A 22,388-nucleotide genomic window follows, 5' to 3' on the forward strand; every position below is an offset into this window, starting at 1 on the left:
GATCTTGTAGAGCCCTAGAAGGAAGCGTCCAGGATATAACCTAACAATCTTGGCAATGGTTCAAGCACTGATGGAAAACATATGACTGCTAACAATGCGTTTTCAATATCTGTCTTGAATACTAAGATGTGATGATCTGTGAGAGCACGTTATTTAGGCATTACCCTCTGTGCCAGGAGGTGCTTTTACTTTCATACTGGGATTTTATTTTTTTTTATTTTCTACCCTAATCATAAAACTACATTGGATGTATTACAAAAGTTTAATGTGGACCCTTGACATTTTCTTCCTTTAGATATTTGGAACTACAAGAGAAACCAGGATTAAATCAGACTTTGTGAAGGTATGTTGCTTTTGTTATTTCTTGTATAGGATCAAAATTATTGCTTGGAACATTTTGTACCTTGCACTGAAAATGGAATTCTTCATACACTTTCAATAATGTTGTGAGCTATTACTAAATTGTATTCAATGTTCTGCATTATATTGCTAGTCTGTTTGTTTTTGCAATTGAACTATCTAGACATGTTGCAAATTGATCTAATCAGTTTTAGGAAGACTTTACAACTAAAATCACTGTAAGCATCACCTAAAAATAAAATATAAACATTTGTTATCAGTGTAAGTAATATATATTCTTGGCTCAAACCAAGGTACAGGACTCACATTTTTGTATTTATTAATTTTGACGCAAGAAAATTACCTGACATCTATTTTAATAAAAAAAAAATGCAAATTAATTTCTTTCTTTCTTTTTTTTTTTTTTTAAAGATTCTTTAAAGTCATAATTAAAACCAGTTTCCTGGTTTTACAAAAAGTATTATTTTCTCAACCATGGCCAGCCTAACAACATGATTCCTTCTGTTATGACAGGGTTGTCCTACACATATAACCCAAAGAGGTTTTTAAAGTGGTAGTTCCTGTGCACCACTCTAAAAGTTTAAAAACAGTTATTTTCACATTCAGGTCGACTGGTTATCATAGAACAAAAATGATACTGAATATCTAAATTTCATGAATTAAATGTATTTAAAAATCACAGTAGTGATTTCATTTACCAGTTTTAATAATTTTATTTCAAATGTCAAAAGGTTAGCTCATTCAAGGGCCACCCTATGTCTCCAGCACTATCCAGTGGGTACATGTGATTCCATAATTTGTGTATGTATCCATTAACCTGCAAACTGCAAAATACCTTTGCTCCTTTCTAAAACTAGAAGTGCATCAATAACCACAAACATTTCCTAAAGAAGTATTTATTTACATTATAAAATGCAATGCATTGTAATGATGTTGCAGTGCCTTTACCTCCAGTGCCCAGGACATCCTACAATACCAGCAAGCATGGCTTTGCAACACAGAAAAACACATAGCAAAAGGGCTAGCACTAGAGCTTGCTGAATACCACTTGTATTATCATGTAAAAGCTTGCTGGATACCACTTGTATTATCATGTAAAAGTCCAGCTTTTTAGCTCATAGCGGACAGTTTGCACTAGCACAGGCCATCTTTGAACAGCAGTAAGAAATGCATTGCAGATGTCTTCAAAGTGTTGTAGAATTGCATGGTTAAGCAAGGGAAATTGCACTGCCAAAAGAGTTATAGATGTACAGTTGCTTTAAAAAAATAAAATTAAAAAAGCAAGATCATCTATATTATAGACACTGAGGTGTCATAACAGTTATCATCTAGAGAGCTCCATTTGCAGAATAAATATTTATTCTTCATATATACAGACCTACACCGTAACATATAAAAGCTGCCCCATTGGTGAATTTCAGTGTTTAAATCCGATAGGATGCATTTAACACTGAACACAAAAGAAGGCTCAAACTGCACTCTTTTTGGCTGTTGAAAGGGGTGATAATTACTGACACAATATGTTTTCAATGTCATTGTCCAAGTGAATTTTAGAGTTTTAGATGGTTTCTATTACTGTGTGGCACATATATAATCCTTTGGAAGGGATTTTACCAAAATATGAGTGGCTACAGCTCACATCTCTGTCAGCTCTTGCTCCTGAATCGCAGGTCTCCCTTACTGAATAAGGATCTTATTTCAATGATTGTATACAGCCGCTGGATGGTTAGGTTTCATACAGACAAACCATAGAAATGTAACTACATAGAGAGCATGACAGGCTAATCACTGTATCTATATTTAAGCACTAAAATATATTACACAGCTTTAGTCATCCTGAGTTATTTAGTGATCCTGGATTTAAAAAGTCCAGACAGAAAACTTGCTGTTCTGTAGCTGCTGCAATTCAAAGATTTCCAAACCAAACCCAATGTGCCACCCAGGCACGCATGCTGTAACAAAATAACCAGCTTTCACTTGCTTTGAAGCCAACCGAAAACAACTCAAGATAATATCCTCGGGGGGCATTATTAGTGTTAATCATGAAACTGCACCCTTTTTTCCTTCTTCTGTAAAAACTTAAGGGAGGGGTCAGACGTGTTTCTGTTCTTTCCCTTTGTGATTAGTTTCCACTGTTTAAAAGAACTCCCTTCTCCTCATCAGCATCATGAAGGAACTTGTGCTGCTGTCCATCCTGGCTCTGTGCTCTGCGAAGCCCTACAAGCCAATTCGAATCATGGATTTCATGAAGACCAATGAGATCATGCTTCGGGACGCCGGGGATGATGATGATGATGACAATAACAACTCTCTATTCCCAACCAAGAGAGCTAGATCAACCCCTCCACCTTTTCCCACCTGCCCATTTGGGTGTCATTGCACAATGAAAGTAGTCCAGTGCTCTGATCTTGGTAAGAAAACATATTTTATTTGTTCCCATTACTGGTAAGATACTATTAGTTTGCTAAAATGTGTTTTTTTTTCATTGCTCTCAAACAGAACTGCTTGTGGTGGGGAAAGAAAAAAAAAATGTCTGAAAAGACTGTTAACAATCCAGGTACTCAAAAAGTAATACAATTCAAATCACAAAGACTACAAAAGGCACGAGTACAATTAAACAATGAACACAACCCTTTACCTAGGTATAGAGAAGCACTGTGTTTGTTTTATTCCATTAATTTGCGATGGCATTAACAATAACAATGTGATTTTGGTCAAAATAACTTCCACAAGGGAGTGGACTATACAGATACAGGTCTCAGCGCTAATATCAATGGCTTTGCTACACAAGGACCATTGCTAAGATAGAATGGGCAGCAGTAGCGTGTGGTTCTGTCACTTCCACTCTGCTACATCCCTCCTGATCAGCAGCCAGATGTGCAGTTGGCTGCCAAACATCATGCAATTAAATAGTTCCTACAGCAGTGCCCACCTGCCTTTTCTTACTCTTCCATTTTCTGGTAGCCTTGAGCCTTTTATATAGACGTCTTCTCAGCTGTAATTTGAATACTGCTATTTAAGTGCAGACACCCTTTTGCATTTAAAGGCATGGCAGCCAGCTACACACTAAGTGCCCATTGGCATATGCAGTAGTAATATCGGGATGAACAGCGAGAAATGTTTACATGAACAGGAATCTTCTTTGTAATTAACTTTTTATTTCTAATGGCCTCTAAAACACTTAAAATACCATGTGGAAGTACACAGCCGTTCCGCTACAGTAATTCGGTATGTGCATTACTGTATCTTCTAGCTATGCCAATTCCTCCAAGGGGTTGTACCAATGTGTCATGGAACACCTTTATTTTCAAACAGCAAATAGCAAATGGAAGTGTACCACAAATTATTATTATTGCATGGAAGCACATCATTAGCTAGAAACCCTTTGAGAAACTATGTACTCATCACATTTTTCTGGGTAAAATGTATGGGAAATAAAAGTCTACTAATAAATACTTACATTTACTGAATGTGGTCAGTAAAGCTGACAACATCATATTTCAGTGTGATTTCTACATGTCTTTGGGGTATTACTTGGATCCAACAGCGACCAGTTTTTGGAAACTTTAAAGCTAGAGGGAAAATTAAATTATAGTTTTCTAAGTAACTTGGGGAACAATTACTGCAATCACATATGTGTAATCATTAAATTAGCTCATTTTGTGAATACAGTCACGTGATGACTAATGTCCTTGCACATTAACCAGCTGGACTTCATATCCTTACAGCACCCCCAGATCCATTATTGTGATGTACAGTTGGCAGGTTCTGAATCAGTTTACTCTGAGAAACACGTGTATTTAAGCTCCTTGAAGCATTAGAAACACATTTGCACATCCCAAAATCCACAGTAAGCAGACTTCCCTATTGCTCTTTAGTTTTTAGTGTTTTTTTGGCGTGTTTTTTTTCCTTAAATGTACATCACCAGGTTTACAATGAGTAGAGTGAGCTTGGAAGGGTCTGACTACTCCAAAAGTGGCCAATTTACTAGAGCTAACTGGTCAGGGTAGTTTGGTCCCCTTAACCAGCCTTAAGGAACAGCTCCTATTTACTTTAGGAACTATATTCTGCTATATGTTGCAGGTTTTAAAACATATGAAGTTATCATTCTAACTAACCCCCAATATTTTGGGGGGTATTAAAATTATCACTGGTGGAATCAGGGGACAGGTGGAAAGGGGTTTGCATGGAAGATGCAGGTAACCATAGCTCCAACCAGGTAGCCCTAATTATCACAACTTTTAGGCAGGTCTTCCCTTTCCATCTATCTATGTATCGATCCATCTCTATGTGGAGAACCTCTGCCACACTGTTTTTGCACAGCTCAGATCAAGTTACATTTCATGTCATTGCATCTGCTTTACTTACATCAGGAACACAGCACAGCAAATTGCTATTCTGTAGCAGAGTACTGTGAGAACCACAGGGAAATTGTAATGCATTGTAATACTGCAATGTGATTTTAAATTCACATTTTACATAGCTGGTAAAACATTTTCATTAGATGGCTGGTTGTGCAACTTTCAATATTTTTTTCTTCTTAACAGAACAGTTATTTTGTGTTTCCTACCTGTACATCCACACCTAACTTCCTCTGCTTTTTAAATCAACAGGTTTGGCAGCAGTCCCAAAAGACATTCCTGCAGATTCTTTAATGATTGACCTTCAAAACAACAAAATCACTGAAATCAAGGAGAATGATTTCAAGGGGATGAACAATCTATATGTAAGACCCGTTTTTCACTATTCCAAATAATTATTCAAAATCAGTACTATTCCTTCATCAACGACTAGTATCACTTTATTGAAGCAATCTCAGCCTCTTGGTTTCTGAATTTAAATAATCTGTACAACCGAAATCACAGCGAGGTTGCTGAAAACTGCATTTCATCTGGTAAATGTTTGCATTCATATTTTACTGTTGACAAATCCATTTTTTTAAAAAAATTGCCTTTATGTTCTGTTTGCTTGCTGTTAAGATAACACAATGTTAAGAGACTGTTCACCCAGCAGCCAAATAATGGCTTTTATAAATTAAATTACACTATGCATCTTCGAATGGGATCTTTGCATATAGCACAGGCCACCAGTGGCCAAATGTTCTAAATTACCATTTGTTTTCTGCACACCCATATTTAAATTTTTTTTTTTTTTTTTTTTTTTTTACTTAATCTGCTTAAAATGTGTTTTTTTGCTGGACATCCTTTAATAGAAAAAACAGCAACAACACCATAGCCATTTGAAAAGCAGCTATGCCAGATATCCATCTAGATTAGGAAGTCATGAACATGTGACATGCTCAAGAGCAGCCGCAGCATTTGCACACTCCAAAAAGCAAAAACAATCCTTCAAAAACATCAATAAAACTTTCAACAGGTACAGTAAATTCAGAAAACCTCTTAGTTGTGTTCAATCCCTATCCATTCAAACAAACAAAAAAACAAGTGTATTAATTATTATTATTATTTATTTCTTAGCAGACGCCCTTATCCAGGGAAACTTACAATTGTTACAAGATATCACATTATACATTATTTCACATTATACAGATATCACATTATTTTACATACAATTACCCATTTATACAGTTGGGTTTTTACTGGAGCAATCTAGGTAAAGTACCTTGCTCAAGGGTACAACAGCAGTGTCCCCCACTGGGGATTGAACCCACAACCCTCCGGTCAAGAGTCCAGAGCCCTAACCACTACTCCACACTGCTGCACAATAGCTAGTATCTTGTACATCACAGTAGCTGGTATCTAGTTTCAGCACTTTGTGGATAGTATCCAGCTTTTCCTTAACTTGATATATTTTGACCATTTCACTAATGCAGTGTACTGGCACCATAACATAGGGAAATTAAGCAGGTCAAACAGCAACACTGTATTTTCGGAATGAATACTCTATACCCAAGTCTGCGTATCTGGGATTTTGTTAGTTTTGCAGGGTGGGTGCTGAACTGCTAATTCTGCACACTTGTCATGCCACTCATGGTTTTTGCTTTTATTTACAGGAAATATATGTTACAAAAAGTGACCTGAATGTAATATAACGTCTCATCAGTAGCTTTGCATTCTGGGTTGATGCACTGCAGGTATTCAGTATGTTGGTTAATACTAAATTTAGGTTGAGAGTGTGTGTGCGACACAGATCTGCAGATTATGTTTGTACTTCAGTATGCTGTAACTTTGGCTGGCCTGGCTGAAGCCAGTTATACTGGCAGAGGGGATGGGCTGGACGGCTGGGCTAGTACAGTGTTTATATCATGATCCTGTTTTAACACTGGAGAGCTTCCAGACTTTCATTTTGTAGGGATGTTCTTGTGCCTTAAAAGGACATGGAGTATAAACCAAACTCACATATTGCAGAGAATATTTAAAATAAACATTTTAAAAAGTCTGAAACAGAATGCGTAAATCTCTGATGATTTACTGTAGAAATGCCATATTTAGGAAAAAAGATTATTGTAGTTTACAAAGAACATTAATGGTTTCTTATTGAATTAGAAATCCCACGTAGTCCTTCATATTTGAAAATTAGGTAATAGGATCTTGATTTTTCATGTCATGGAGGTCTGCTGGTAAAATGTTTTTTTTTTTTTTTTATTATAAATAAATAAATAACTATGCACATTGTATCAGAATAGCTGTAATCCTAAACCTCGTGATCAGGTGCAAAAAAATAAAAAAATAAATAAAACAGATTTCTATACTGCGTTTTGTAGGAACAGTTTCTACCACAAAGTCGGACTACAGTTCCCCCTAATGGAGTACTATGGTATGTGGCAGAGAGCAAACTATATACTGTAATAACATTATTCTTTCAAACCTGCCAACAAACAGATTTGGGTGTTGTTTCTAAATGTCTTAACAGCCTCTGTGTGTATTTCAAGGTGTCTGCATTACATCTCTAAACTTTAGCTCAGCCCTTTGTTACATCAAGCTTTTTTTATTTATTTAATCTACATACTGTAATGGAAACCACCTAAGAGCATCTTTAAAAATATATGTATATATATATTGTGTGGTGTGCAACCAGGGCTACATTAAAACACAAGAACATCCTAATTTTAGTAAAACATGAAATTCTATACCTTTAAAAAATGTTCTCCTACTTTCTCAATATCTAGGCATTGTTTCTGATCAACAACAAGATATCAAAGATCCACCCAAAGGCTTTCCGTCATTTGAATAAGCTACAGCTGCTTTACATCTCCCATAACCTGCTGACACAAATTCCTGCCAACATGCCTAAAACTGTACTGGAACTGAGAATCCACGATAACAAGATCAGCAAAGTCCAAAAGGAAGCCTTCAAAGGAATGAAGTCCTTGCATGTTCTCGGTATGTCTTTTAGCAAAGTAAAATTATATATTATGTGGTTTTTTTTTTCTTTTGCTCCCCATCTTCTGAATGTATAGATATCTGTTCCTCACTTAAATTGGGGAAGTGCAGGTAGTGGGTCAAGGTAGAGTGGTAAGTACAAAAAAAAAAAAAAAACCCTAAAGAAATTCATAAAAGATTTTTGTTCATGATGGAAAGTTGGGTTAATAAACATTTTATTCCACCACATCCACTTCTAGCACCTACATTTCAACCACACGTGCTGGCAGCAATTATCAGTCAGTTAGCACAGAATTATTCTTTGATATGAAGTCAGAGGTACAAATGATATGTACAGCAATGGCATTTAAAACCAGCAGATGATATTATAGTACAGAGATGTGTTAGCATTTTATTACAATTTATTTTCAGTTCTTGCTCCAACTATATTTAATGTTTCCCCCCCACCCCTCTTATCTCAAACTGTTCAGAGATGAGTGCAAATCCACTTGAAAACAGCGGTATCGAACTAGGGGCTTTTGATGGCATGTCTTCACTTTTTATGAGGATCGCAGAGACAAAGCTAACTGCTGTTCCTAAAGGTAAAGACAACAAATGATGTATACAGAACTAATACATTTCATAAAGTTATGCTTTTCAGATCGTTAAAAACTCAAAATGGAATAGATGATAGGATGGTAGTTACGCCTTAAGGAACTGATGTTTAAGTGGGGATCAATTCACAGCAGATGACTTTTTTTTCAGCCATTTTATCTATTGGTTTCCTTTAGATTTACCTTCCTCCCTCCATGAGCTTCACCTGGATTACAATAAGATTGGAAAAGTAGAACTTGAAGACTTTATAAGATACAAAGATCTGCAGAGGTAAATAACAGTGATGTTTGTTCAATGATGAGGTTCGTTGTTCATTTTAGTTTTGCAAATCCCTGTTTTATCATTTCATATTTACAGTACTAATGCCAACTGCTATACGGTATAAAATAGTTATCACAAATTAAACACTGTTCAAATAATTGTAAGTTTCAATAACGAATCGCAGTAGTTTTTAATAAGGCCCTTATTCTTTATACAATGAATGTTACAGACTTGGACTTGGATACAACCAGATCAAATCTGTTGAAAATGGAAGCCTAGCCTATATCCCTAATATAAGAGAACTTCACCTGGATAACAACAAGCTCAAAAAAGTTCCTGCTGGTTTAGCATCCCTGAAATACCTGCAGGTGAGTATATCAACAATGCTGGGATTTTATTTCATGCTGAAAATCTGAAAAGGAAAGACGGTCTCAGAGAGAGAGCTCCTATAGACAAATGCAGAAAGATGAAGGGAGTCGAGGGGAGAAGCGAAAGGGGAAGGCTACTGTCTCTGAGATTTCAGCGAGCAATAAAAACATAGCCTAACCTTGTTTCTTTGGCAACATCACAATAACACACCGTGTTCTTAAAGAAACGAAACTCTGTATTTATGTTGCCCTGGAAAAGCAATGATGTTTTCTGACACAATGCTACCATAACAAAATTAAATAACTCCACTATTTACAGTATTTTTGGTGTGTTTCTTTTAGCATACTGTTTTCAAAGGCAAGCACCAATTTGCAAATCCTAATAAAATGAATACTGAATGACATGTTTTTTTTTTCCTCTCTCTCTCTCTCTCACAGGTTGTTTACCTCCATTCTAACAATATTTCTGGTGTGGGTGTGAATGATTTCTGCCCAACAGGGGACCGTGTGAAAAAGTCCCCCTATTCAGGAATCAGCCTCTTTAACAACCCTGTGAAATACTGGGATGTACTGCCAGCAACCTTTCGCTGCGTCTCCAACCGCATGGGCGTCCAGATCGGGAATTTCAGAAAGAGGAAGTGAAGCCCTGACTGATAGCCTAAAGGTTTAGCAGTCAAACAAGTCTCTTTACGAAATTCAAAATATAAGCTCATAGAATTACTTGAATGTCTACAGTACAAATTCAACAGACGTTGCAAAGCCTTACCTGCAGTGTACAAATGTGTACTTTTTTATATGAATGGTCTGGGTTTTAAAGAGAAATCCACCATGACTTCACGCTCAATCAGGTAAAGATTCAAAACATTGAAAACAATTCTCAAGGATTTCTCTTAAAACAACGGCCACTCTTAACCAGCAAAAAAAAAGGGTGTTTAATGGTTCTTGAGTGTTATTGTACTGCCAAACTCAAGCATTAAGGACAGCCAGAACCTTTTATCTGTAGGAATCTGTAGAAAAATTGTGCCATCTTATTCAGATTTATTTTATTGCAGTAAAAGACAAACAACCTGTCTAATGACACCTGCTTTTCATATTTCAAGCAATACACAGCAAGAATATCTGAAAATACAAAAGCAGGAACTTTCAAATCAATAAGCATAACTGTTCCAGAATTTGATTTTTATTATCTAAATTTATACTTTGGAGCAACGAAGTGCTCGGTTTTAAAAGGCAATCTTGAGTTGGCAGGTGTCGCTATGACTGCACCTCTCTTCTGATACTTCCCATTGTACGTAGCCAAGTCATGTCTTAAAGCTTTTCTGTTGCATGCATGCATATTAATACATGTCTTTTATGATCCCCTTTGGCTCCCTTATCGTAGAGAGATGTTAAATTACAAACCTTTTCTAGAGGAAAAAGGCATTTTAACCACACCAGCTGTTTATAAAGAAAGATTGTTCTTGTATGCATTTTTGTTGTCTAACTTAGTGTATATATTCTAAGGTAAGTTCTGAGCTCAAACTGAACATACATTATATTTATATTCATTTCTATTGCCCCGCCCCCCCAGTAAATGCTGTTATATGATTCTAAGCCATTCCAAATAGAATTGTAATTCACGTAATTGATGAAATATGTTTTGATTCTGATCAGCAGATGGCGACACAGTTCCACAAAAAGAAAAAACTTTGATTCCTATTAAAGATTTATCGTAGCCAAAAACAGTTAGATGCTACTTACATACTGAGAACACATGGAATGTGCTCTTTGAAACATCTCTTAACAATGAAAAAAAAAAAAAACTTTTAATATGCTGACCAGCAAAAGAAACATACAAGGTACAGACCCCGATGGTTGTCAATGACAATGAAACACACAAATTGAATATTATGCTTTTTTTTCATTAAAATAACATCACAATACTGAAGTTTGTAAAGTGTTAATTTGTGCATACTGAGATTCTCTGACTTGATACTGTGTGTTTATGATTTTTTTTCTGTTTGTGGAATTTGAGAGGGCCACAGACAACACTGTATTTACCAAACAAAATCAAACCCTATCTATCCTGGTCTGTCTATACCCACACTCATTTTTTAAGCAACCTCAAAAGCTAACAGCATGAGAAGCGTAACTTTGCAGATGAAATGCTCTTGATATCTGAACAAAACTTGAACGATTAGTCACAAAACAGCAAATAAAAATAGTTAGAAAAATTAATATTCGGGTTTTGACTGTAATCCCTTATCATAGCGTGTTAGTGCTTGTTTTTTTTTTTTTCAAAGTTCAAAATCTTTATTCTCCGAATCACATATTGGACAGACTTTCAATCTGAGAGGGAGGCTGCTAACAGAAAACATGTGGAAAAAATCTGCAGGTTGGCCTGAACTCATTCTGCCACGTATCACATACCGATGTCTCTTTCAAACTCACAACAGGTTTAAAGCAGTTTCCTCCCACAGCTAAAAAGCGCCTGGAACTGCACAAAAAGTTTTATATAAAATATTATTCTGTTTACCTAAATGACAACATCAGGGTCATTTTAAATGCTATTCGCTTGTTGGCATGCAGACAATGAAAACTAATATGCATGTATATATCTCACATGCATATTCGTTTTCATTGCATTATAGACCAAACCAGAAGAAACTGAATCTTGTTGGCTTTCAAACAATACATTTTTGGATCTTTTTTTATGCATTAGCCTTCAAAGTATTTATGCATTAGCCTCAAAGTATTTATTTATAAATTAATGTTTATATTAAGTATTGGTGCAAACGCTATTCTCTTCCAATGCAAACACAGAAACAAATATTTAAATAAAACACAGAACATGATTGTGTTTATGTTGTATTTGAAATGTTTCTGAACAGCTTGGCGTGGGAAACACTGCACGACGCAGGAGGGCCGAGTGCAACAGTTCTGCATCAGCCAAACACCATGGTGGCATTCCCCATTTTAAAAACATACCGTCATGCAAGACACAAAATTAAGCAACAAAGTCTCTAAAATGTGTCTCCTGCTTTCAAATCTCAGACACACCAGTACAGCAATAGCAGAAATTGCTATTAAAAAAGACATCTTAATAAAAAAAACAATCAGAAACCTGTGTACTCTTATTAGAAATTCTGAGATGTAGTTGCCCTCTGTAAAAGTAGATTCTGAAACTATTCTACTGATAAAGAAAAAAACAACATGATATTATCTTAGAACAAAAAGCTTGTTTATTAATAGCAAGCACATCTCAATGCAATTATGCATACTGCTCTTAATTACTATAGATCTTAAGTACATTTTTTAACCTAATAAAGGAAATAAAATTAATAATAATTTACTAGGAGCAACCATATTTGTTCTAAAGCACTGATACTGGTCTAGTTCCAGTTGTGCAGCCCTTGCAGTAGTGTACTGTATACACATATCATATAACACGATTCTAGAGGCTGATGATGGTCTGCAGAATGCAAAGAATATACCTTAAACACGATTAATACAAATATAGTTAAACTTAAAACTGAATTTAAACTCACTCTTGTTAAGGGAACTGTCTGCACCAACAAAAGGGCAACACAGGGCGTATTTAAGGTGAAAATCTATGCAGAAATATATGGACGATTAAAACGGTCATAATTCATTTGGGAAGCTTCAATTACTGATGCTGATTTTTACCCACCATCACTAGCGAGCTATGAGACATTCTATTAAAAGGAATATTATATTCTGACGATATTAAAAATGATCTCAAACCATGAAACCCTTAATTTATTATTTTTCTTCTAGTAAGCAAACCTAGACACTGTTAATACAACATACACAATAAAGGCAACCTCCGAAAAGACCCCTGCTCCAAAAAAAAGAAGGAAAAATCTATCCGGTTGGATGAATTATTTCTCAGCTTTAAGAGCGTGTCTGTGTTTCTAGCTGTCTCGCGCTACACACATGACTGTTCTTCCACCCCTCATTTACTCTGTTGGCTGAGGTGTGCAAATTTAAATCAAGATAAACACTGGGGTCTGCAAAACAGAAGTGGAATAATAACAGGACTGGCAGAATAATGTTCTTAATATTTTAAAGAAACATGTCATCAGTGATTTCCACAGCAATTTCACAATCTTTATAAAAAGAGCAATTCATACAACATTTAAATCAACTGAATAGACCTCACTGCTTCTTCAATAGGAATGGTACAGAAAAGTATTTCATTTCTTTATCAACATCTTGATAAATCGTTCTTTTTCACTTTTTGTTAACACAATGCAGATTTAAACACTGGGTGGCCACCCCTCTGCAATTACCACATTACATATTTAATGTAAATTCTTAATTCATAATTTAATAATAATTCACAAATCTATTATACACATGTATAATATCTGGAGTAACCAAAAAGACAGGATATTAGGTCATGGCCATTGGCACGTTTTGCAGATCCATTTTGAGGAAATAATGGAATGGAAACATTTGCAGACAGTCAACTGCAAAACCGTGCAATGGTGCACAAACAATAGGAACACAGATCATTTAAAAGGAGGGGGAAAAACTACAACTAAATAACAGTGTTTTATTTGATAAGATTTGAATATTTATAAGTGCTGTAGTAGTAAAATGAGAAAAGAAAGACGGTCAGCTCTGGCATTGCCAAGTTTAAGATTCTTTCTTGTTTTCTTCATTAGGGGAAAAGTAGAACTGGGGAAGAAGAAAGTTGTTCTTTAAAGAGTTAGTGCTGAGTTTATAGTTTTGGTTAGATCATGAAATAGATCAAAACTATTAGACTAGAGTTTCTGTTTTTCTATTGATTTGGTGACATGCTCCATGTTCCGCGAAGGTATAGCTGTATCAGTTCAGAAGGGGGTAATGCAGCACGTGGATTTCCTTTATTATATACTTTCACATATTTATTAGCTTTTTTAGTGTTACTGAGCAGGCTTGTATCTATCGCCTGCTGTTTTGTATGTATTCTGCAACAGTAAGTACTGTTGTAAACTCTACAGCATGTTCAATAACAAGTCAAACAAAGAGAGAGAAATGTAAAACATACCATAAACAAACTAGCATTTTAATTACATGTTATTGATTACAGTATTAATTGAGGCAATTATTTACAGAGTTGGTATTCTATTTTATTTTTTATTTTTTTTATCTTACAGCAAAACCAGTAAGACCACAAGGTTTCAAACATTTTTTGGTAAAATGATACTGCAGTGTCTCCATTGCAATGACGTTCTAGTCACGAGTGCTGAAGTGAACTGGCCAGCCTGTGGAAGGCTGCTCTTGAGAGCTGCTGGCACCACACTTCAGAAAACTGGTACGTCATTTATCAGAAATTCTGCAATATGAGCTTAACAAACATATGGATACAATCTGCAAACTTGGCATTTTGTAGAATTTTCCATACTTTTGATCTTGTCAAACCTTTTAGAAAAAACAAACATAATAATAATAATAACATTCTTAATAATTTATTCAGAACTAACCAATGTAACATTTGTCTTTGCATAGGAATGTTTATTATTGTTATTATTATAATGGAGACATTTTTATTAAAACTCAAAAATAAGAAACGTTAACGTCTGCAGGAAAGTTTAAAAAAATTTTATATACACTGCTGTGCAAAAGTCTTAGACATGTTGCATTTTTCTACTCTGATGCATTATGACCATCAACAATTTACTCAACGCCTCCACTAGTGTTTTCTACTATTATAACAAACTTGACTTGCATAAAGAAGGAAAAACATTGAGTGAAATAGCTCGCATCACTCGATTTTCAAGGTGTGGCATCCAAAGCATAATCAACAAGTACAGAGTAACATCATCTGTAATTGACAAACTCAGGACTGGAAGATCCAAAAAGCTGTCCAACAAGGATGAGCAATACTTGAAGATAATATCCTTAAGGAATAGAAAGAAGGCACAGTATGGTCACTCTTGAAATCAGGACTTAAAGCATGTGTTGCAGTAAGAATACCTCTGTTAAGAAAGGGGAACAAGACTGAAAAGGCTAAAATATGCACAAGAACACAGAATTTGGACTATGGAACAAGGGTCAAAGGTGCTTTGGACTGTTGATGGATGGATAACGACACCTGTGCCTTCCGTCAGTTCTGTTGTCAATTCAACGCTTGTCTTCTTTAATGCTTGTCTAGTAAAAAGCATTAAAGCTGAATAACAAAGTTAAAAATATATGTATATTTAAGCTTACCCATAACTGGCACTTCACATGTGTTTAACAATTCAAATCATAAGAAAGATAAGATGTAAACCAAGCCGTTTTCTTATTGACTCATATAAACATTGCTAATCAGAGTCAGAGAGAGTTCTAGCAACCACAAACTGACTATTCTCAACGGTTAAAGAGCTTTATGCACAATACACCCAACTGAAATAAACCATGATCCAGACAAAAGACCAAATCACAAAGCACATATTTTTTCATTTAAATATGTATCGATTCCTTATGTTTTCTCTTCAAGGAAATTCCTTCTGCACCTAACCCCCCCCCCCCATAAAAAAAAGGAGAAATAAAAGAAGAAACCACAAGGCTTCACTGAGGTCACTGAGCACATGGCCCTATTTGCTTCCAAGATAATTTGCATGATGAAGAGAAGACTGTCAGTTTTTAATTTATCCCAAAGCCATTTAGCATCAGTGTGCACAGGACTGCGATAAGCCAGAGGAAGAGAACATTGTCTTGCATCTGCCCCTGAAGCACGAATCAGTCGCATTAGAGGACCTGGCTTCAATTTAAAAGGCGTTGGGTGCCCATCACCCAGAGAGAGACAAACATTGATCAGGTATGACATTGTGATTTATTTCAGGGAAGTGTGTAGACCATTCGTCAAGACTGATGTTACTCGTCCTACAAATTTTCAAACCAAATATACAAATAAGGATACTATTCTGTCACATATAATTATTTCTTTAAATGAGCATTTCATTTAATGCTCAATTAAAAATTGAGAAAATAATTCCAAACTTTATAAGACATAATTAAAAATATTAAAAGTGAATGGCTGTTACCTTAATTTTTTGTGGGACAGTAAAGTTTTCCATGTGCATATAATGGGAGTTTAACAATGAAATACAAATGACTGTCAATCATCTTTTTCCAAGTTTGCTAAACTATTAGTGTGCCATTATTTAGTAATAATTAAATAATGGAGTAAAACAGTGGCTGAACATTTTTAAAAAAAGAAACAAAAACAAAAAAAATATTTTTTATATATTTTAAAAAGATAGGAAGAGATATTCGGGTCTATTCAACTGATCTAAACAGTGCTGTCATTGAGGGGACAGCGAATTTCTGTCTTTAAAAGGAAATCAATGGACAGGTTTGTTCCTATAAAAGGTGAAATACTCAGCAAATGCTTTTTTAGGGATACCAGTGTCATCTTAAAATATAAGCAAGAATCATAAACAATTTAGCAGCAAAAAACTAATTATATTGTACAGTTTTTTTTTTCTTTATTTTTTTTCTAGTCATTAACAGTCAGCACTTGTTTGCAAAAGTTCTGCCATCCTACACTTAATGCACACAGAATACGTGTACAATGCCTTCAACTGCCAGCAATCATGCCTTTGCATGATGACATCACAGCAGAATCAATCCTGGTGCTGCTCAGAGGCATCTGGATTTGATTGATGAACATGAAAAGACAGCAAATTCAGCATATTGCATTTGACAGACAAATATCAAGTCATGTTTTTTTTTGTTTGTGTTTGTGTGTTGTGTTGCTAATGTTATTTACTGAGAAATAGTTCTTCATTCACTTTTTGGATATTATATGAGAAGGGTCCCTCATAAAATGGGGTCCAAAATATTTTATACAAGCACTGGAAATTAATATTTCCTAAAATTATACATGTGTTACTCGTTACGAGTGACTGAGCTCATGTCTTAAACTTTTTTCAAAATGGACTTTGATTCAGTAAGCGTTGCAATAAACTATCCATGAGATTATCCATGGCTTTTTAATATGAACTACAATGGCATGCAACCAAAAAGACAAAAATCCACAAGAGAAACTTGATCCAATTAAATAAACTCTTAGCAGCCTTTCTGCTGACTCGGTAAGATAAAAAAAAAATAAAAAAAAATAAAAAAAACTTTGTTCCACCATTACAAAAAAATAAATAAAAGCATTCTGAAGTTAGATAGAGTGTTGGAGTGCTCTCAGAGGATGCAGTTTAGGACCAATGCCAAATACAAAGCTGTAGACAGTTATCTAGTGTAAGGTGGTTAGATTTCTTAAAAATAATTAATTAGTCTTCTTAAAATCAATCAAAAGAGTGTATTTAAAAATCAATTTAAAAACAGGAACAAGAACAAAAAACACATACAGCAGACGGTATGCCTCAGCTGGTGTAATTTCTGAGCTCCTAACACCCGTCACATGCATTTATAATATTAAACACATCGGAGTGGGATGTTCCCAATCAACCAATAAACACTTGCCAGCGCCCTTATGGCATTAACAAGCATAATCAATCAGCAATATTCAAGTCATAGCTATCATTTGTATCTTGGTAGAAAATTAAACTGCAGGTTCAATATTTAATCATATCGACACCTAATAATATAAAAAAACAGAAACAGAACTATTGATATGTCAGTAGCCAATCAATGGCTTTTAACATAATCTACATCATTTATATCTATACAGTAAAAATACTGAAAGGTTTTTGAAGCGTAGAGTTTAACATAACACAAATCAACTGCAACAGTTTGTCTGATTTGAGGTTAAGTAGAATACTTTCCTCTTTCGCAAAAAAACATACAGAACTGCGATATTGTGTGCGTGCAAAGCTACGTGACTATAAGGTCAGGCTGTGTGATATCCATTAACCTGTGATTACCTGGAATAAATTTAGTCTCTGGATGGGCTGTGAAATATGAAGCTACTTCTTTCCAAACTTCCTCATAGTTATCAGTAAACAACATCAATGCAAATGTCATTTTTTAAATAATTAACAATTAATAATTAATATTAATATGGCATTGAGTATCTAATAGCCATTTGATGGTGCTTGACAATAATTTTACCCAAGCAATGATTTCCATGAATTCACATTTCACCAGAATCATGTATCCCGCTGTATATAGGGGCTTAAATATTTTCCTTTTTTCTCCTCAACAGGTCATTTCAAGGTAGTAACCATGGGAATTCTAACTCAAATATCAATTTTAGTCCTTCTCTTTGAGGCCAATGTCTTAGGTCAAGATTTTGATTTAGACCCCGATACCGAGCCCCCTTTAGTAAAACTGCCCACTTTTTCCTATTCGGTTGATTCAGGCTTATATTATGGTCAGTATGTTCAATATCCCTATGAGTGTGCCAGCGAGTGCTTTTGTCCACCTTCCTATCCTTTTGCAATGCACTGTGACAATAGGAATCTGAAGATCATCCCCAATGTCCCGCATCACATCCGTCACCTCTACCTTCAGTTCAACAGCATCGAAGCTGTGAGTGAAAGTTCCTTCGTCAATGCAACCTCTCTCACAGAAATCAATCTGAGCCACAACAAAATAAAGTCCTCTGCTGTCGACCAAGGTGTGTTTGCAAAGATGAAGAACCTTCTCAAACTTCACTTAGAGTACAACAATTTGGAAAATGTTCCAGCGCCTTTGCCCGGCACCCTTCAAAGACTCTCTCTTGGTTTCAATCAGATCTCTAAGCTGACAGCAGATGCTATGCAAAATCTGCTCAACCTAACAATGCTTGACCTCTGCAATAACAAACTCACAGACTCTGCATTTAAGGGGAAAATCCTTTTGAGAATGAAAAGCCTGATGCAAATTAACTTGTGCAACAATAAACTGAAATCTATGCCTTCAGATCTCCCAGCGTCCCTCATGCAGTTGTCCCTGGAGAACAATTTAATATCTTCAATCCCAGTAGAATATTTTAAGAAAACGCCAAATCTCATGTCCCTCAGGGTATCCTATAACAAACTGCAAGAGGTTCCCTACAAAGTCTTCAACCTGTCTAGTCTGATGGAACTAAACCTGGGCCACAACAAACTAACCAAAGCTTTCTTCATTCCAAGATCCCTGGAGCATCTATACCTCGACCACAATGAATTTGTTGGTATGTTCTCTTTGTTTTAAATATTTTCCCATGCGATTTCCTCTAAAACATTTGACATGTCATTACACATGAAATATTGACCACAACAATTTTTGTTTCTTAACAATTAATTCCCTAAAGAATTTAAAATGAACAGAAATTGTAATTTATTATGTAACTCAATCTTCCTCATTTGCACAAACCAGCGCTTGACAGTCGCACCTGCATGCCCTTTATTTAGTCTTACAGCCACCAGATTATGCCAGTCTTTTTCAGCAATAAATGAAATAATTTTGATAAGATAATTTTGATGAGATAATGAGATAATTTTAAAAAATAAGAAAGTCATTTTTAGGCTTAACTATTGCATAATTGCATAGTTGCATTGCAATTTTAGTGTTATTATCTGTTACTCTGATTAAGCCTAATACTTATTCATATTTATTAATTTAATTTAATTCCTCAACTCTCTGGAGCCTGTAAGGGTCAGTAGCGGGACGGCGGGTGCTAACGTCATGCTATACGACCGTAAAGAAAAATAAACAAATGCAAATTCTGCTATGCCAGCAGCCGTGATGGAATCTTTAGGCCACATGACAATCGATAACTCGTTTTGTGACGCGTATCACATTGTTTGTTTTGCAAGCCAATCTGAAAGATACATTTCTCTTTTCTTTTTTTATAGATTTGAATGTTTCACTGATGTGTCCTTCAGTTGATTACGCCACGCCCAACCTGCTCACCTACATTCGTATTGACCAGAACAAGCTGAAAGACCAGTTAAATAACTTTGTATACACATGCTTCCCCCGCATCCAGAACATCTACTATGGGGAACAGAAAGTCGTGCAACATTACATAGCACCTCCGGTGAATGAGCCTGTGCTCCCTCGTTTTTCTGAAATTGTACCACTTGTGCCAGCATCAGATCCAGTACTAGTAGAAAAAGAATACACTTACACTTACACAGAAAGTTGGTACAATTAATTTCTGTATTATACAATAAGGGTGGTATTCAAAGAGCTATTTACCAGAACAGTTTCCCTGGAGTGCCATGTATCTTTTGAATACTGTTGGTTATTATTAAATATCAGTAAATAAAGCAATGTAACAACAATTCATGAAAGGCTTAACAATGAGAATTAACCCATTCATGTAAAGGGGAGAGAAGAATGTTACACAGAATTAGCACTTCTTTCTATTCAGCCTTAAAGCTTGACCCTACCTGAAAAAAACTCAAATAAAATGTAATCTAACTGAAATGTGTACTTTGAATACCATTCTGAGCACTTGAAGGGTAGAAAAATGATATTAAATAAGCTAAAAATAATGCATGATATTAATTGCTAAATTGATGTAAATTACTGTAGCCTGTGCACGTTTTAGTTTGAACAACTGTTCTTAAAGAACAAATAAGACTAATCAAAAGTTTAAAGCCCATTCATTCAAACAGCCAAGGGTTGCTGGGGTATCTGGGACTGATCCTGCTCATGGGGACAAATAAACAAACCTGAAAAGAGTTTCTGGAATTCTCAAGTTCCCTCTCAGACAGACAGAGTGATGGGATGTCTGTCTAAAATGGAATCCCCAACGTGTTGTTTCCTCAAGAGAGAACTGTACTGTAGTAATATTCCAGATGCAGACCTACAGTGCGAGCAAAACAGGAGCAACAGACCTGCTCAGACATGTGACCTTTGCAGCGTGAAGCACTATCAAAGGGGCTCACGCAAAAGTACTAAATTGGGGGGCTCCCGAGTGGCGCACCCAGTAAAGGCGCTCTGCGTGGAGTGCAGGAAGCGCCCTATAGCCTGGAGATCGCTGGTTCATATCCAGGCTATGTCACTTGCTGACCGTGACCGGGATTTCCCAGGGGGCAGCGCACAATTGGCCAAGCGCCATCCAGGGCTCAGGTCGGCAGGGTAATCCTCGGTTCACCACGCACCAGTGAGTCCTGTGGCTGGCAGGGTGCCTGCGGGTCTGCTGTGGAGCCATTCAGATCTGTGTTGTCCTCCAGCACTATAGGTCTGATGGCTTTGCTGTGGACCTGCAGAGCGAAAAAAGACAGCTTGGCAGGGCACGTTTCGGAGGACGCGTGTGTCTGTCGCCGTTTGGGGGTTGCAGCAGTGGACCGGGATCAATACATACAATTGGCAATTCCAAATTTGGGGAAAAAATTGGGTATAAATCCATTGGTGACTACTAAATTTATATTAAAAAATAATAATAATAATTGCCAGTAAATTGAGCAGCTACTGGCTCACTGGGAAAAGATGGAGTAATTGCCAATTAACATTTCAAACCAACATCACTGTCCCTCAGCTTTCCCTCAAGGCACGCTTAACCAGGTGGTGGTGAATTTTGTAACCAGTTTGTAAGCACTGGTATATGCATCAACGAATATCTAGAAGGGGCAGGATTCCAGGGGCTCCCGGCCAAAGCATAAATGGAGAATTCAACATGGAAAACAGTTTAGTCAGGCTATTTCAGAAGGACAGAGGTTTAACAGAACTATATTATATAGGCCTATGTTCTTAAAGGGATACTTGCTGCATAATTACCTACATTTTAATAATAAGTAATCTCTTTAACATATACAACAAACTGCACTAAGAAATGCATTGCAACTGACCACTAAAGATTAATACACAGTACGGTATTATAACTGAATATTTCTAAAATACATTTACATATACAAAATAAAGCTAGACTATAATCAGCTCTTCAATAATTTGTACTCCTGGGTATTTACAATGGGTATATAAAATCATAGCAAAAATATGCGAAATGAAATGTTGTGCTCCTAGAATTGTGTTTCATAGCTTACTTTTGAATAGGCTTCTAGGCAGCCCTTATGTATCTATCCTGATCACTTCAAACTCTTTTCCCTGCATTCATTTTTGGCTTTTGATATTTAATATATGTAACTCAAAAGGTATGTATGTAAATGTAACTACTGTTGGTAAACAAAAGCATTATAAGCAAGTTTTGTTTCTGGTTGGGTTTTTTTTTTCCACTGTTTTCTTTGTATCACAATCTTGAAGAGGTTCCTGCAAAAACATCCCCTTTGAAATCTCATTGCTTCCAGGTTAAACTAGCCAACACTTCTTGAAAAAGTACAGTTTCTTATTTCAAGACTCAAAAAAACAGCTCCTAATTTATTCAAATAAAACCCTAACTCCAGACTCTAATAGGCTTCTGAGACAGGGATGGCTGAGTGGTGACATCGGACCAGGGAAATGAAGCCAGAAACAGGCAGGTACTCGGGTGAAAGCATGGATATGCAGTTTTTTATTAAACAAAAATAAATAAAATATTTTAACAAAAAACACTGCTCACAGAGCGAAAACAAATATTCAAAAAACAAAACAAACTGACGAACACTAAACAATATAAGTCAGG

General features: G+C 35.9%; 3 protein-coding genes across 5 annotated transcripts in view; 2 read left to right on the top strand and 1 right to left on the bottom strand.

Moving 5' to 3' along the window:
• The window catches only part of LOC117414132 (centromere protein P), an 80,417-nt gene that overhangs the window by 39,537 nt on the left and 18,492 nt on the right, over nucleotides 1-22,388 (bottom strand). The window lies entirely within an intron of this gene.
• LOC117414131 (asporin-like) lies at nucleotides 118-10,848 on the top strand. Its single transcript, XM_034023868.3, has 8 exons — nucleotides 118-343; nucleotides 2,524-2,771; nucleotides 4,974-5,086; nucleotides 7,490-7,703; nucleotides 8,174-8,284; nucleotides 8,474-8,567; nucleotides 8,788-8,926; nucleotides 9,365-10,848. Exons 2-8 carry the CDS (start codon nucleotides 2,528-2,530, stop codon nucleotides 9,566-9,568), a joined length of 1,119 nt encoding a protein of 372 aa, XP_033879759.1. The 5' UTR covers nucleotides 118-343; nucleotides 2,524-2,527; the 3' UTR covers nucleotides 9,569-10,848.
• On the top strand, nucleotides 15,471-21,971 carry LOC117971369 (osteomodulin-like). Its single transcript, XM_034919601.2, has 3 exons — nucleotides 15,471-15,716; nucleotides 18,060-19,010; nucleotides 19,675-21,971. Exons 2-3 carry the CDS (start codon nucleotides 18,080-18,082, stop codon nucleotides 19,974-19,976), a joined length of 1,233 nt encoding a protein of 410 aa, XP_034775492.2. The 5' UTR covers nucleotides 15,471-15,716; nucleotides 18,060-18,079; the 3' UTR covers nucleotides 19,977-21,971.

This window comes from Acipenser ruthenus, chromosome 25 (genome assembly GCF_902713425.1).
Source record: "Acipenser ruthenus chromosome 25, fAciRut3.2 maternal haplotype, whole genome shotgun sequence".
Taxonomy (NCBI): domain Eukaryota; kingdom Metazoa; phylum Chordata; class Actinopteri; order Acipenseriformes; family Acipenseridae; genus Acipenser; species Acipenser ruthenus.

What these genes read in the sequence shown, in the direction of transcription:
- LOC117414131 (XM_034023868.3), top strand. Translation starts at nt 2,528, where the DNA reads ATGAAGGAACTTGTGCTGCTGTCCATCCTGGCTCTGTGCTCTGCGAAG. An exon ending in AGGGGATGAACAATCTATAT is followed by an intron (nt 5,087 to 7,489) that starts GTAAGACCCGTT and finishes CTCAATATCTAG; the next exon opens with GCATTGTTTCTGATCAACAA. An exon ending in AGATACAAAGATCTGCAGAG is followed by an intron (nt 8,568 to 8,787) that starts GTAAATAACAGT and finishes TGAATGTTACAG; the next exon opens with ACTTGGACTTGGATACAACC.
- LOC117971369 (XM_034919601.2), top strand. Translation starts at nt 18,080, where the DNA reads ATGGGAATTCTAACTCAAATATCAATTTTAGTCCTTCTCTTTGAGGCC. An exon ending in CGACCACAATGAATTTGTTG is followed by an intron (nt 19,011 to 19,674) that starts GTATGTTCTCTT and finishes CTTTTTTTATAG; the next exon opens with ATTTGAATGTTTCACTGATG.